General features: G+C 37.2%; 3 protein-coding genes across 4 annotated transcripts; 2 read left to right on the plus strand and 1 right to left on the minus strand.

The window, feature by feature from the left end:
• The first annotated feature begins 139 nt into the window (after positions 1-139).
• LOC111799016 (small acidic-like protein) lies at positions 140-2,742 on the plus strand. The gene is made up of 6 exons (XM_023682399.2): positions 140-503; positions 615-667; positions 827-890; positions 1,018-1,060; positions 1,131-1,178; positions 2,350-2,742. The coding sequence occupies exons 1-6, from the start codon at positions 301-303 to the stop codon at positions 2,572-2,574; spliced, it is 636 nt and encodes a 211-aa protein (XP_023538167.1). The 5' UTR covers positions 140-300; the 3' UTR covers positions 2,575-2,742.
• A 228-nt stretch (positions 2,743-2,970) lies between these two features.
• LOC111799002 (uncharacterized) lies at positions 2,971-10,832 on the minus strand. Of its 2 annotated transcripts, none has more exons than XM_023682387.2 (6): positions 10,483-10,832; positions 9,223-9,575; positions 8,938-9,134; positions 8,217-8,361; positions 3,930-4,080; positions 2,971-3,472 (listed from the first exon to the last, which is right to left on the minus strand). In XM_023682387.2, the coding sequence occupies exons 1-6, from the start codon at positions 10,535-10,537 to the stop codon at positions 3,441-3,443; spliced, it is 933 nt and encodes a 310-aa protein (XP_023538155.1). In that variant the 5' UTR covers positions 10,538-10,832; the 3' UTR covers positions 2,971-3,440. The 2 variants fall into 2 exon arrangements, with proteins under 2 accessions (XP_023538155.1, XP_023538147.1); XM_023682379.2 differs by having other exon boundaries at positions 9,223-9,604.
• An 824-nt stretch (positions 10,833-11,656) lies between these two features.
• LOC111807653 (PLC-like phosphodiesterases superfamily protein) lies at positions 11,657-15,559 on the plus strand. Its single transcript, XM_023693467.2, has 7 exons — positions 11,657-11,870; positions 11,942-12,064; positions 13,751-13,888; positions 13,957-14,055; positions 14,655-14,958; positions 15,033-15,256; positions 15,329-15,559. Exons 1-7 carry the CDS (start codon positions 11,763-11,765, stop codon positions 15,419-15,421), a joined length of 1,089 nt encoding a protein of 362 aa, XP_023549235.1. The 5' UTR covers positions 11,657-11,762; the 3' UTR covers positions 15,422-15,559.
• The last annotated feature ends 1,185 nt before the right edge of the window (positions 15,560-16,744 follow it).

Raw genomic sequence — 16,744 nt, forward strand, 5'->3', positions numbered from 1 at the left:
GTAAAAAAAAAAAAAATGTAAATGTTTATAAACACCGTACTAAAATTTTATGTTGGGTTCCTAAAGTTTTGGTTTTTTTTTACTTATCAAAGTAAAATGTTTAAACTGATACAAATTAAAGGTACGAACTTTTGTTGAGATCCATCATCGGCTTCAATATTACAAACCCTTCCTTTTTATGTGTGTTCTCGTTCGTATTTTCATTTGGTGTCTGGCTTGTTCTTACTGAATTGGACTTCTCTATTTCTCAATCTGAAAAAAATAAAATTAGGGTTTAGTGCAAAGCCCGCGATACTCAGAATGAGCAGCAAGCACGGTGCTCCGAAGCACCAAAACAAATACGCTTGGAAACCCAACGCCGGCCGCAAAATCAACGAAACGGAGGTTGGAGGCAGATTCCGCCCACTATCCGAGATCACTGGAGTTTGTCTTCGCTGCAAGGACCAAATTGATTGGAAACGCCGTTACGGCAAGTACAAACCCCTTTCTGAACCTGCTAAATGGTTCGTATTCCTTTTCATTTTCTTTCTTTCTTTCTTCTTTTTGTTAGTTTGTCTGTCTCTCTGAAGATGGGTTGCAAATTTTAGTTCTCAAATTGATTGAATGTATCGCAGTCAACTTTGTTCGAAGCGGGCTGTTCGTCAAGCGTATCATAATCTCTGTCCTGGTCAGTTTAATTATCAATATCTCACTTGTTTATGTGGGTTTAATTTGTTCTAAACAAATAATACTTCTAGGGGGAAATATGTCATTATGAACAGGAAGTTGCTCCACCCCTTGTTTATGTGTATCCTAAGTGTTCTACCTGGAACTGATGTTCATGTAGGTTGTGCCAAGCAGCAAGGTGTATGCGCAAAGTGTCGCTGTCGTGTAGACCAAACCATTGGAAGGTGTGTTTATATTCACTACTGAATGTTAATGCCTGAATCTTGTGCACAGAATCTATATTCAAATGTTGATGTCTTTAGCCAAGAAGTTTGTGAAATATTAAGGCCTTTCCATCTGCCCCTTTTGTAGGGATATTTCTGAAGTCGAGGCTGAGCAAAAGATGCTTCAAGAGGTATGATTTGGCACTCATTCGATGGTGATAAATTTTCAACTATAGCTTACAGATTTGGTGATTGCTGCAGGCCATAAAGAATGCTCGAGAAAGGGATAAAAGAACTCTATTACGTGCTGTAAGCTTCCTGTTCTTTTGATTTTGTTTAATTGCCTACAGAATGAATCCATGAAAGAGATTTGGTGAATCAAATAGATTTTTGGCACTTCAAGAACATTCGTCTAGTATTTCAGAATTGAGAGGAGGCTTATGTTTAGCTTTATCACCCCCTATTGTTTTCTGTTTGGGGAAGAGTCTTTTCTCAACCTTACCTACATCTGGCGCTCTTTTGTGTTCATGTGAGGACTCGATATAGAGCTAGTCGTAAATAAGGTTAAACTTAAAAGTTGAGTGAGTTGTTTTGGGTGTGAGGAAATTATTCAAGTAGTCTGCCACAACATAGTTGTCGAGAAATTGTAGAAATACTACTAATTTGTATTTAGTAGTGATTAGAGGCATTTACATCTTCAAACTTGTATTCAATTGATATTAGGGGTAGACACATTGTGGTGGCCTCATTAAATAATTTCCATGAGGTGGTCGTGACATTTTTTATGTTGGTTTGCCCTTCTTCGGTCGGTCATAGCCATAAAGTCTTGTCATTCTTGGAAATACTGGTTGGTATGTTGAAAAATGACACCGCCAACAGTAGGAATTCATTGTGAGGTTTTTTGGGCACCTCTAGGATTCCTTCGAAAGGAATCTCAAAGTGTTTTACCACTTGTTTGTTATGTATTCTGTTAATGGTGGCGCTCTATCCCACTTTAGTTCCTCGGTTTATATCTTCATTCTCATTAAGAATCCTTTTCCTCTGTTTGCTTTGTTGAGGGGTCATTCCTAAATGGAGGTTGCCCTATTTGATGTCTTGATCCTTTTAATGTTTTTCTTTGGTGGGTGTGGTTTTTCTTTTTCTTTTTCTTTTTCTTTTTCTCATTCATCTTAGTAAAGCTGGTTCTTTTTCATATAAAATTGAAGTAGCTTTGTAGCTAAGTATCACACTGTCATTTCTAGTGTGATTTTCTTCTGTCACATCCTTTGTTTTGTTTTCTGCAAAGAACATATCCCCATTCACGCATGCTGATGTACGTACGACCATCAATATAGATGCTTGTATATTTACAAGTACATAGCAATGGTTATGAAATTTCTACACCAGCTGCTAAATGAAATGCCCTTGTAGTGTGTTGGTTCCTCTGGTTTTTCCCCCTCTTCCTGCCTGATCCATATTTTAATTTATTTTATTGAAACAGATGGAAAAAGGCAAAAGTAAGACTTCAAATAAGAATAAATCTGCAGATGAAGAAAGTAAGACTGGGGATTCAATTCCTTCGTCAACAGAAGAGCAGGCTGCATTAGGCAGAACAGAGGAGGAGGATGACGACAATGAAAGTACTGATGACACAGATGAAGATGCTATTGAAGACGAAGATGAATGTGAAAATGAAGAGAAGGATAAAGATGAAAACGAGGAATAGTGCATTAATCTTGATTAGGGGTATGATTTTGGCATTAGTCGTTTGATGAACAATTTCTATTTGAAAGGCAATTTTGATGGGTCCTTTTGCTTTTAGGAGTGCGTTTGCTTGTACTATCAAGATCAACTATCGTTTTATAAAAATTTTGACAACACAGCCTGATAAGAATTTGAGATGTTGAGATTTGCAAAGTTATTTGAAAACTGAAAACGAGTTCTACAGGGGAACTTGAGTACTGATGAAAAGAACTTTTTTTTTAGAAAATAAAAGTAGATGGGGGTGGGATTTAGAAATTAAAGAGAAACTTCAATGGTGTTTGAGATTTGGGCTTGTGGAATGAGACGAATTTGAGCAATTGGAATTGTAAATGCAAATGCAAGTCAAAAGAGATCGAGATGGCCAATATATTGCTTTGATACTAAAAGGATGTACTTGTAGAACCAAGTCCACTAAACACATTGCTACTACAAAGGAAATCAACCAGCAGCTAGATTACAGGAGGAACACAATAACTAAACGATGTCAAGGTCCTACAACTTAAATCTCACCCAGCTCTCTTTGTTCCAGGCAAATCTGGCTAACAAAGGCGCTTATCTATCGTCCACGATTGGGCAGTGGCAACAGTAAACCGTGTTAGGAGTGATGGGAAGAAAATGCCAAAAAATTCAGGAACTAGTTTGTTTGATCTTCTCCCAAAAAATCAATGTGGTTTTAGGATGAATGAAATTCTGTTCTGTAGTCAATACATGAATGCTTTAATACCAATCCTTATCTGCAATTGAAGTGTGGATAGAAATCTATGCTCAACCTGGCCTTGTTGTGAGGGGAAAAGAGTTGAAACCAAAAAAGCTTTCGCTTGGCTGCGATCAAGTCTGTTCATCTTTTGCACACAGGCGCTCTAAATTGGCAAAACAACATCAAATCAGAACGACTGACTGAAAGATTACATGCGATGAGGGAAAATAATTCACAGATACAATAAACAGATTCAACAAATATCTCAGACTGTTAAATACAAAGTAAATAACTTGCTGTAGATTTTAAGCACATTCCGGCCAAACAAATCACAAAAAGGTAATAAAGTTCAGGACACGGTTCCAAATGATGTTTTTTAAGATTTACAATAACTTTTCTGAAGCTCTTCTCAAGTCTTCGTATTAGGAAAAGCATTGACTTGACGGACAAATATTTTTTTATTGAAGAAATATACGATGGATTGGTGCTTTAATTGGACTATGATATTGCGTAGATAAAAACATATGCATTTGTCCCATCAACATCAAATTCTAGTTAGACTGACAATTAAAAACAGAAATACGAATGGAGTGCAGGTTAATATAGTGAGAAGAACATACTGAGATACTCGTAAGCCAATATCATCGAGGTTCCCCAGGCTGACATGCTGAAAAACCGAGGACCCAGCCCCCTATAGAGGCCTTTCCATCCATCCTCGGCGATTAAGTTTTCAACAATTTGTCTTGCTGTCTGCCCTTTATCACCCATCACCTATGAACAAACGTAACCTGTTAAAATATAAAACTCCAGTGTATCTAGGTGATATGAACCTAAGACATCAATCATACAAGATAAACTTCAAGAAGATGTAAAAAAAATGTTGCTCGAATTATCATAAGATGTTGCAATTCATTCAACATTAAAGAAGAATCAAGTTCTATCTATTATTGGATGGTTACAAATTTTGGGTGGATGGTAATTCAGAGTTATGATGTTTCTTTCATGTATTTTAAGGCTTATATACATAGCGGCTAATTATGACCATAAAGTATACATAGTGGCTAATTATTGTCATAAAGTATGAAATTTACCACCCTTAGAATGTCTCATGGAAGGTTAAAGAGTTTTCATTTTGAGGCTATATAAAGCCATGTAGGTTAACTTTGTAAAATAGACTTGGCCATTGCTAAAGGAATTTGGAATTATTCTATGTAGTTTATAGTTTAGATTGCATGTTTAGAATTATTCAAGCTTTACATGATCGATCTTCTTATGGAGTGATTCGAATCTCAATCAAGTGTTCTTGTCTTGAGATATTCAATCAATAAAGAATCCAAATCTTACTTCCCTTGTAACGGTTTCTTGTCATTTGGTATCAGAGCTTTTCCTTGGATTGATTCCTTATTACTACGCCACACATAGGTGACAGATTCAAAGTCAGAAAGTCATGACATGGATGAAATCAAGGCAGACCAAGACCAGATAAGACCCTTCCATATAAAGAAATCTTAACAAACAGAAAAGCTTTCAGAAATTCAAGTCTTGGCACGGTATATTTTACCCCTTTTTAAAATCTATGGGTTTTTTAAAAATAAAATATTTGTCAGTTCTTTGGGAACTTAAGTGTATTTCTACTAATCTCAAATGCCCAAATCCTACTAACATGTCATTGTCAAGAAACTCAACACATATCTTAGATAGGTAACCAAGAGACATTAGAATAATCATTAGTCTCACTGCCAGCCTTCACAAGATCATATATAAGGTATTATATTCAACAAGTAGGGAGGTTGTTGCGTCTATAGCTCCCTCTCCCCAAGGGGCCTTTGTCAAAGCCAAATGGTTTTGGATTGCGCAAGCAAGGCCAAAGCTAATTGCTGGAGAGTTTTTGAGTTTCTCCACAGGACGATGTACAAGTACAACCAGCAAGTGAATGCAATGGAAAGCCATACTTGAGTACAGCTTCTTTCATATAGTGCAAGAAACGCACGACTAAAGCAATCAAACCCACCAATCCCCTCATTCTAAGATATCTATATAAAAGGATGGGTCTTCAACAAATCATTATAAAGATATAAATATCTAAACCATTTGGTTTTTAAAAATAAGCTTATAAATATTACTTTCATTATGCTTTTCCTTGTTTTGTTAACTACTTTTAACAAAAAAAAATTCAAAATAGAAGCCGAGTTTTGAAAGCTAAGAGAAGGTAAAAAACTGGTTCTTTATTTTTGGAATTTGACAAAGAATTCAAATGTTTTCTTAATAAAGATGAAAACTATTGAAACAAAATTATGAGAAAACGCACACCTTGTTTGTTGGAATATTATAAACCTCCCAACAGAAAAGGGAGGCCTCGGTCTTCTCTCGATAAGGAAGAAGAACAAAGCTCTCCTCGCCAAATGGATATGGCGATATCATCATGAAGAAAAGGCCTTATGGCGAAATCTTATAAAGGCTAAATATACTCCTACATCAAACAAAAATCACCCCCTCCACCTTCTACAAAAGGGCCTTGGAAGTACAAAAGGGCCTTGGAAGTACATAAAGAAACATCAAAATCTCATCACCAAACCGAACTCGCCATAAGGTGGGGAATGGGGGAAGCACATCATTTTGGACCGACCCATGGATTGAAAACACCACGCTAGCCTTGAAGTATCCACTTTTGTACAGGCTCTCTCATAGCAAAAAAGCCACGATTAAAGAAATGTGGAATGTTGTCAACAAATTTTGGGACCTGAAGCTTGGTAGGAATTTAAAGGATAATGGAGCAACGGAGTGGGCCGAATTAAGCCTTAACCTTGTGGTATTGTCAAACAAAGAAGACTCGCTAACTTGGCTCCCCAGCGCTAATGGAGTCTTTTCTACAAAATCCTTGATGATGGACATGGGGGAAAAAGTAGAAGCAACAAATCTCACGCTAGCAAAGACAATATGGAAAGGACATCAACCTAAAAAGGTGAAGTTCTTCCTTTGGGAAATAGCGCATAAAGTCATCCGCACAAGTGAAAATCTTCAAAAAAGAATGTCTTACATCACTCTCTCTCCAAATTGGTGTCCATTATGAAAGAAAGAAAACGAATCACAAAGTCACTTGTTTATGCAATGCACATACGCTCAGAATTTCTGGATAACGATTCTCCATATATTCAGATGACATCTCACGTTTCCTAGGGAGATAAAGGATTTTTTTGGATATGAACTTAACGTACCACCCTTTCAAGAACGCAAGAGCCCTATTATGGAAAAACCTCATCATGGCTTTCTTTTAGAATCGATGGAAAGAAAGAAATCAGAGAATATTTGCAGAAAAGACACAGACCTATACAAAACTTTTCAACAATGTTGTTTACCAAGCTATGTCTTAGTGTAAATTGTCTAATATTTTTACTTCCTATAGTTATACCTCCCTCATTGCAAATTGGGAAGGTTTTTTATAAACACCATGGATTATATATCCCTCTGGTAAATTTCAATCATCAATGAAACTGTCTCTAAAAATAAATAAATAAATAAATAAATAAATAAAGCATAATTTTCAAATACCAATATTCATATAGTTATCAAATTGGACCTAATTTTTAATTTTTTTGTAATTTCCTGTTTAATATCATGCTCCTAGCCGCTAACGAGGCTGTTACAGAATGAATCAATGAGGTGAGTGCGATTTATAATCAACTTTTGAGATAATCAATAATCATGGGGACTTGAACTTGCAAGGCTAATGAATTACTGAGGAAAGTTTGCCTAATATAGAAGGGGTTTGGATATTCTTCAAGGCCACTAAAAGTGCTAGATAAGGTGACTCTGCCCTTCCACCTTTCCTATTCATTTGTTGGGGTTTGGATATTCCAAGTAGTCTTTTGGAAAAAAGTAAACAAAGAAGCCCAATAGCTGGTCTTTGGTTCGGGAGATAGGATCCATCATACTACTTTTCCAATTAAAAGAAGACAGAACCTTTTTCCTTAAGGAGGGATTTACAAAATAGAGCAAAAAGTTCTAAGCTGAACTAGTAGTTTCAGTGGCAGTGTCAAATGATCAAAGAGTTCAAGGGCGAGTACTTTAAAAAAAGGAGAGGTTATTTACAGTGGTGAGAGAATAAGTTAATATGCCTGGATCCTCGGACATGGCACTCTTGGGGAAGGTTGTTCCAATCCAAATACCTCTGGACTCTTGTTGCTCTTGGGATTTGCAATCTCAGAAGTAGCTTTTATGTCCAAATGAGTTCTCAACACCCAAACTAAGAGCAGTTTTGAATAAGTGAATTAAAGTAGAACAACACATACCACAAATAAACCCCCAAATTAAAAGGTCCTCCAGTTGTTAGGAATACAAAACATAGGTTAATTACTAAAATGCTAGGTTGTACTTGTAAACACACAAAAGGAACGCTGAACTCTACATCTAAATCCCAGGACCCTCACCCCCAACATTCTAATGAACCTTCCAGGCCGTCCCAGACAAGTATTCCGAAAAAAAGGCTTTCCTTTTGGAAGATACAAAAGCACCTTCTCCATTATCGCCAAACCCTACTTAGAGCCACCCCCACTCTTTTAGGGTGTGTTCAAGATAGCCTTTTAGCATTTTATTTGGCAAATCAAACTTCAGACCAACATGGAAGTAATAAAACTTATAGATTGTGCATTTCAAAATTTCAGGCAGAAAATAGAGGCTCATAAGGTCTTGCCTTTCATGCAGCATTCTTGATGCAGTAAAACCAGTACAACGCATAGAGTTTTAACAACATAATAGACAGAATCTGTAGGATTTTCAATTATAATTTGATAGCACAACTTCCATGACAGTAGAAACAGTAAACAATATTTGGTATCAAATAAGTTAATAACAAATGAACAGTAAGCCAGTTAGAAGAATGGTTTGACGTGAACTAGGTTAACAAGTACCTGTAAGCGAGTCTTTATAGTGTCCAATGGCGTCGTAATGCAGGAAGCTGTTGCACCTGCAATTATTCCACCTGCAGCTTGAACAGAAATAAGTTGGGCATGGCTAGGAGCAAATTTCTCAGCACCAGAGTTTTGGCCTAAGAACCTTCAACGCCACAACATAAGCATTATAATTCCAACGTCAGATAAGAGCAATCAATTCAAACAGAAAATACAGCCGCATTATGTAGTGCAAATAACAACAGTACAGTGGGACCCTCTGAAATCTAATATTAACACCTCTGAGATACAATTGGAAAAAAAAAAAAAAAACCCTGATAAATGTTGGACAATTCCTAGCGTATCATTTCCAATATTGCATCCTTTTGCCAGTAAAGCCACAAACTAATATATATAGCTCAAAAAATCCAAACAGAGATGCACTTTAAAGTGCCTACACTGCCAGAAGGAGAATGGTTCAAAACACAATAACCAAAGCTAGAACTAAGGTATATGATAAAGAACGCTGTACATGAAAGAGAGACAAAACTAAGATTGCAGTATCTATTTGATATGTACTCGGAAAAATTACAACTTATTATCAAGAAACTCATAGATTCTTTCATTCAGGAACAAGAAAAGGAAGATGATATTTCTAACCACTTCTAGTAGTAATTCATTTCATGGAATGATCCAAACTCAACACTTAAAACACAAATGAGGGGAAATTACCATGTCTCACCTCCAGATGATACGTTGACTTGCACCATAACTTGCCCACCATACAGCACTAGATGGAGAGTAGGTCATAACAGATAATCCAAAACCTTTATACAATCCCCGGATCCCATCAGACTTTATCAGTTTACGAGCAACATCTAAACCCCCATTATATCTTGTATTGCTTGAGTATCCTTGAACCATGAGCTTCTGACTAATCTGAGTGGCATATATATTTAAGCTTTTTAAGTGAACAATGAATAAACAATAACAAAATTTTAACAAAAACTAAATCAAGCCTACAGACCACATCAATTGGAACAAAAACAGCTTGAGAAAAAAGTGATGCAGTCATGCCAGCTAACCCATTTGCTATTGCCGCCTGTGTGGGTTCAGAAAATTTCAATGGCTCAACCATTTTTAAGGTTCCTACTTTGGTAGTCTCCAAAGCAGTAAGGAAGATAATCCTTGCAGGAATTGCACCGGTGATAACAGTGCCAAACCCTCTGTAAAGACCAGGAACCCCATCATTCTTCAGTAAGCCTTTAATTACAGAAAATGCATTTTTCTCGGCAGAATCCTTTACAGCAACCTGCATCCTCGTTTTTACAACAGAAACAGGGTATAGTGCAACTGTAATCCCAGTAAAGAGACCAGCTCCTACGCCATAAAATTTTGCTTTATCAAGCCTGCGGTATGTAGTGTGATCGATAAATAAATAATCATACATGTACGGCAACTTTGAGCGTGTTCAAAAGTAACATACTTCTGTATTTGCAAATACACAATTCTGCTAATGCGTAAGTACAACCAGTACCCATTCATAATGCATTTAGGCTAGAAAAATACATGTAAATTATAATTCACTGAATGCCATAGGGCACAAATGTTGCAAATCAAGATACTAACAATTTCAGTTTTCCAGCATGTCCGAGTCAGTTCATACTTCAAAACAAAGGACTCGTAGACTAGTACAGACAACTTACGGCTGAAACCTATTCTCCATCATTTTCACAAACCAGCTTAAAGCATCAAATTGCAATGAGTATGTCAAAACCAGAACCATCCTAAATCTCAAGTTCTATCTTAAAACCTGGGTCAATTCCACTTTGAAAAAATGTTCCAATTTTAATCCACTGACAATATCTCTATATTCTTTTCCCGATCCCTGATTATCCATCTCTTTTTTTCTCCCTCTCTCTCTCTCTCCCTCGCACATAAAACTCAACATTGTTACCAAATTTTCAACTTCCTTCGACATTTCTTGTCTTATATGCCATCAAAAACCAACATAGAGCGCTCGATGACTTCTCGATCTACGCATGCATCAAAGTGATGCATAGGGAGAACTAAACGAGAAGAAGCAACAAAGCCAGATTGGTCAACCAATACTAGCGAGAGTCAGCAATCCTTACCATTCAACGCCGACACAAGCTACCAAATCGAAGTAAAGAACTGATGTGCAAATACAAAAGATTCATGAAATGGAATGAATCGAAGTAAATAGAAAAATTGACAGAAAACAGAAGAAGAAAAGCAGAGGAAAGGAAATGAAAGACGATCGTACTTGTCCCAGTTAATCTCGGTCTGACCAAGCGACTGAAATCGAGAACTATTCGCATTCATGGCCTCCCTTTATCTGAATCGACCAAACAACAGAAGAATTCAAGAACGTATTGATAGTAGTTGGAAGAAGTCAGGAAACCAATCGATATCGCCGAGAACGATGAGCTCAGCGAATTTAGTTAAGCAACAGCCCGAAAAGCTAAAAAGGATGTGAAAAAGGGGAAATGAGTCGAAGAATTCCTTGATTTTCTTCAGAATTGAATGGTTGAAGAGAAAGCAATTGAATGGGAAAGTGGCGTTTTGGTTTTTCTTCTCTTATTCCATATTCTTTCTTCTTCCTCTTCTTCGCTCGTCACAAACAGCACTCGCCTCGCGCTGTTTTTGTATACCATTTTGGGCTTTGATTTCAGGCCCAAATCCAATCACGCGCCGCCTCGTTTTTTCTCACAAGCCCAACAAGCCCACTCTTCCCTTACCATTAATAAAAATATTTCTAAACTTTTAAAAAATATCATTTTCTTATTCCTTTTATTTCAAAAATACCCTTAAACTTTAATGAAATTTCAATAATACCCTCAATTTTTTAAAAAGTTCAAAATATCTCTAAATTTTAAAAGTAGCATAAACGCTCTTTATCTTAAAAAAAAAAAAAAGTGTAAAAAAAATTCTTACGGTCAATATATTACGAAAATCATCTGTCTTTCAACCTCTCGTAAATTATCTTCAAACTTTTTAAAATTAATTTTTAAAATTAAATATATTTTCGAATTTAAAAAAAAATATAAAAATCTTTGTCAGCTTTTTAAAAAGTTTAAAAGTATTGATATTTTTAAAAATATGTAAGTGTATTATTAAAAAGATATTTTAGAATTGGGATGAATTTAACCTAAATTAAGTATCTCATTTTAATAATTAAATCAATTAACTCAATCAAATTTAAAATAATAATTCAATTGAAGCTTAGTTTGATTTGGTTTATGTGTATTTTTATAATCTATTATTATATTGCCATACATGCTTAGTTTACTCCAAATTTGAACCACTATAATCCAAAAACTAAAAAAAAAATAAAATAAAAAAAAAAAAGTCAAAAAGACGTAAAATGATGTAGGAAAAAATGGGTGTGAAAGAAATGGGAGAATGGTTCTTACATGAATGTCAATTCCAACCAACCCAAACAAACTTTCCCCTGTTCACACCTTCTCTACACCACTATTACTCAGAGGAATCTCAATATCAACCCTCGCATTACGTTTCAGTTCTTATCTCTGCTACTCAAAAATGGAGATATCCCATTGGCAGAGCAGCCTTCATTCAGTACTCCTGCTTTCATTCCTCATCTTCCCTCTTGTTGCTGCAGATCAGACCTGCTCCGATGGACTCTGCAAGGTTTCCTTTGGTCTTTCTTTCTTCTTCTTCTTCTTCTTCTCTTCATTTTAATGAATGATTGTGTTCTTAAGGTGGGGGATGGCTGCTCTTCTAATGGAGATTGTGGACCTGGATTGTACTGCTTCTCATGCCCACCAACCTTCTTTGCCTCCAGATGTGTTCGATCTCTTTACACCGATCCCTTCAAACTTCTGGTATGCATTTTTCTTGCCCTGCTACTCGAATATTCTTGCTGGGTTTCCCTTCAACCATGGTAGCTCTAGTGGAAAATAGTTTCCTCTTTTAAAATCTTTCTTGAGGCTCACCGTGATGCCTAGGGTTAAAGTAGACAATATCTATTAGCGGTGGATGTGGGTTGTTACAAATGGTATTAGAGCTAAAGAGCAGGCGGTGTGCCAACGAGGACGTTGGGCCCCCAGGAGGGGTGGATTGTCAGATCCTACGTCGGTTGGAGAGGGGGACAAAACATTCCTTGTAAGGGGGTGGAAACCTCTCCCTAATAGACGTTTTAAACGGCAATACATAATAGGAAAAAACGGACAATATCTACTAATGGTGAACTTGGCCATTATAAATGGTATCAGAGCTACACACCGGGCGGTGTGCCAAGGAGGACGCTGGCCCCCCCAAGGGGGATTGTTAGATCCTGCCTCGTTTGGAGAAGGGAACGAAGCATTCCTTATAAGGGTGTGGAAACCTCTCCCCAGTAGACGTTTTAAAACCGTGAGACTAACCACAATACGTAACGAGCCAAAGCAAACAGTATCTACTAGCCGTGGACTTTGGTCATTACAAATGGTATCAGAGCTAGACATGGAGCAGTGTCTCAACGAGGATGCTGGCCACCAAGAGGGGTGATTGTTAGATCCCACCTCGGTTGGAGAGGAGAACAAAGCATTCCTTATGAGGGTGTGGAAACCTCTCCCTAGCAGATGTTTTAAAACCATGAGGCTGACGGCGAAACGTAACGAGCCAAAGCAGACAATATTTACTAGTGGTGGACTTGGGCCATTACAAATGGTATCAAAGCTGGACACCGGGCGGTGTGCCAACGAGGACGTTGACCCCTCGAATGGGGGGATTGTTAGATCCTGCATTATTTGGAGAGGGGAATGGAACATTCCTTATAAGGGTGTGGAAACCTCTCCCTACCAAACGTTTTAAAACCATGAGACTAGCCACGATACATAACGAGCCAAAGCGGACAGTATCTACTAGCGGTGGACTTGGGCCATTACAAATGGTATTAAAGCTAGACATCGGGCGGTGTGTCAACGAGGATGCTGACCCCCAAGAGGGGTGATTGTTAGATCCCACCTCAGTTGGAGAGGAGAACAAAACATTCCTTATGAGGGTGTGGAAACCTCTCCCTAGCATATGTTTTAAAACCATGAGGTGACAGCAAAACATTCCTTACGAGGGTGTGGAAACCTCTCCCTAGCATATGTTTTAAAACCATGAAGTGACGGCGAAACGTAATGGGCCAAAGCGAACAATATCTACTAGCGGTGAACTTTGACCATTACAAATGATATCAGAGTCAGATAACAGGCGGTGTGCCAACGTGGACGCTGGCCCCCAAGGGTGTGGATTGTTAGATCCTACATCGGTTGGAGGGGGGAACGAAACATTCCTTGTAAAGATGTGGAAACCTCTCCCTAGCATACGTTTTAAAACTGTGAGGTTGACGGTGATACATAAAAGATGAAAGCGGCAATATTTAGTAGTTCTATAAAGTTTAGTAGTTCTATAAAGTTGTTTCCACTCATTCATCATTCCACTCAAACTGTCACTAATGTTTTGTTTCAAAATAGAAACTTTCCATAATGGGAATCTTGGAAACTCTCCAAAATGCTGATAATCTATCTGTTTTGATGCAGAATAATTCATTGCCATTCAACAAGTATGCGTATCTAACAACGCACAATTCATTTGCCATTGAAGGAGAGCCCTCTCACACCGGAGTTCCGCGAGTTACACTTAACAATCAAGAGGACACCATCGCCCAACAGCTTAATGTATAGCTTTAATTAGTGTTTGTTTTCATATGTTGTGAGGTTAATTATTTTCTAACCCCATTTTGCAGAACGGAGTTAGAGGGTTTATGTTGGATACCTATGATTTTCTTGGAGATGTCTGGCTCTGCCATTCCTTTGGAGGAAAATGCCACAACTACACTGCATTTGTATGTTTATATTCCCATCCTTTTCTTTTCGTTATGCCAGATGTTAATTATAAATGTGAAATTCCATATCGGTTGGAGAGGGAAACGAAATATTTTTCAAAAGGGTGTGGAAACCTCTCTCTTATAGACGCGTTTTAAAACTATGAGGCTGACGTTGGTACGTAACGGGCCAAGGCGAACAATATCTGTTAGTGGTGGATTTAGACGGTTACAAATGGTATCAGAACTAGACATCGGGCGGTGTGTCAACGAGGACACTGGCCCTCTAAGGGGGTGGATTGTGAGATCTCAAATCGATTGAAAACAGGAACGAAACATTCTTTATAAGGGTATGGAAACCTCTCTCTAGCAGATGCGTTTTAAAACTGTGAGACTAACGATGATGTATAACGGGCCAAAGTGGAAAATATCTACTAGTGATGATCTTGGGCTGTTACAAAATATGTTGTCAAGATAGTATCTAGTGTCAACTGTACTTGGAAAGGTCGACCTAACAACATTTGGTCGGCCTTTTCTAGAACGGCTGACGATGGCTGATGATAGCCATGTGTTGTGTTCTTTACATTTCTCCACTTGTCATAACATCTCAATTGTTATAGGAACCAGCACTAGACACATTGAAGGTTATAGAGGCATTCTTGGCAGCAAACACCAAAGAGATTGTCACATTGATCTTAGAAGACTATGTTCAATCTCCCAATGGACTGACCAAGGTATTCACCGACGCCGGGCTAAAGAAATTCTGGTTTCCGATCACGAATATGCCGAAGGACAACGACGACTGGCCCCTAGTCAGCGACATGGTGGCAAACAACCAAAGGCTGCTGGTCTTCACATCAAACAGAGCCAAGGAAGCAACAGAAGGAATAGCATACCAATGGAATTACATGGTCGAAAATCAATGTAAGCTACCTAACAAATACCACAATGTGACCATCTGGACGAACATACATTAAAAAGAGCCTAAAACTTTGCAGATGGGAATGATGGAATGCAAGAAGGGAGCTGTCCAAAGAGGGCAGAATCATCAGCACTTGATGACAAGAGAAAATCTCTGGTTTTAGTGAACTATTTCCCAACAGTTCCATTCAAAAGACAAGCTTGTGAGCATAACTCAAAGGATCTGATTGGCATGCTTCAAACTTGTCATGGGGCAGCTGGTAACCGATGGGCTAACTTTGTGGCTCTTGATTTCTACAAGGTTTGTGTGTTCTCTGCTCACCCCTTGACCCTTTTCTTTTCATCTCTTGAAACTGACCAAATTTTTATGCAGAGGAGTGATGGAGGTGGAGCCTTTCAAGCTTTGGACACTCTGAATGGGGAGCTCTTGTGTGGGTCGACTGACATTCATTCATGTGTGGGTTGAGTAAATTGATACTCATGGGCTTCGACATGTCGCCCAATCTTAGCCCATTAATACTCTGGGACAATAGAATCCATTTCATAACATTAAAATAATTACAATATCATACTGAATAAATGTTTGTTTGGGATGTTATGATGATATAGTTGACTCATCAGACGACTTATTACATCTTAGGACTTGGGATGACATCAAAATACGTGAACCGTGTTGTTGGAAACTAAGGTGATGAAATAAGATGCAATTTTGTATTCAAATGACTTCGGCCTAGAGTAGAAATAAGGTTAAACCAGATGACTTGTCTTAGAGTAAAGACAAGTCCGCCAAAATCGCAAGTAATCAAACATGCACTCATAGACGAGGTGTATAGTCAAACGAGCTTAGTTTTCACATGAGTTGTGTTCGATAAAGCCACAAATTTGAGCGAAAAATAGGAATGGGTCTTGAATTTTCCTTAACGCATGTCACGAGCATGTTAAGTTCACGACATTGCATGGTGCGAACGGTCATACAATTGCTCCAAAAATTTTAAATATATATATATATATATATAACTCATTATTTAAATAAAATGAAAAAATGAAAAACAAATAAAATAAATAAATAAATTCCTCAAAATCCACTTTGAGTTGCGCCATACCGTCTGATTTGCAACCCCACAAATCAACATCCATTTTTTATTCTATTAATTAAATTTTTTTTATATTATTAAATTTTTTAAAAGTTTATGATAATATATTTTTAAATCATATGATTTGCTTAAAATATTATTTAAAACATTTTGATTGGTGGAGAGTAATTTAAGGTCAATCACAAACATATACATAAAAAAAAACATTCATATATTTCTCTTTTACAATAAAGTATCCACAAATATATTTTCTTATAATTTAAAATATCTACACACTAAACCATAATTAGAGCCATGCTGATGTCACACCCAAATGGATAATTAATCATTAAATACTAATTTCAAGATGATTAGAATTTCAAGAACAAAAACAACAAACATTCAGTCAAAATATGCATTGGGTTGTTCGAAACGCTAATTAAAAAAATGCATTCAATTATAAGCTATAGTTTAATTAAATTATAAAGATTGATATGATTAGTGAGAAGCACATGTGGGAGTAGGTTTAGAGGTATGTATCTAACCCATGCTACCAATGTTAAAACAAGAATATTAAACATTAAAGAAGAGAGAATTAAATTTATAATATAAGATTAGATGTATATTATAAGATCACTAACTAACATGGTTTATGAAAATGTTGGTTGCTCAAGATCTTTTGATGGGCTCCATGTTACATATTATAACCTCAAATT

This window comes from Cucurbita pepo, chromosome 1 (assembly GCF_057944985.1).
Source record: "Cucurbita pepo subsp. pepo isolate OVF chromosome 1, ASM5794498v1, whole genome shotgun sequence".
In the NCBI taxonomy this organism is placed as follows: Eukaryota; Viridiplantae; Streptophyta; class Magnoliopsida; order Cucurbitales; family Cucurbitaceae; genus Cucurbita; species Cucurbita pepo.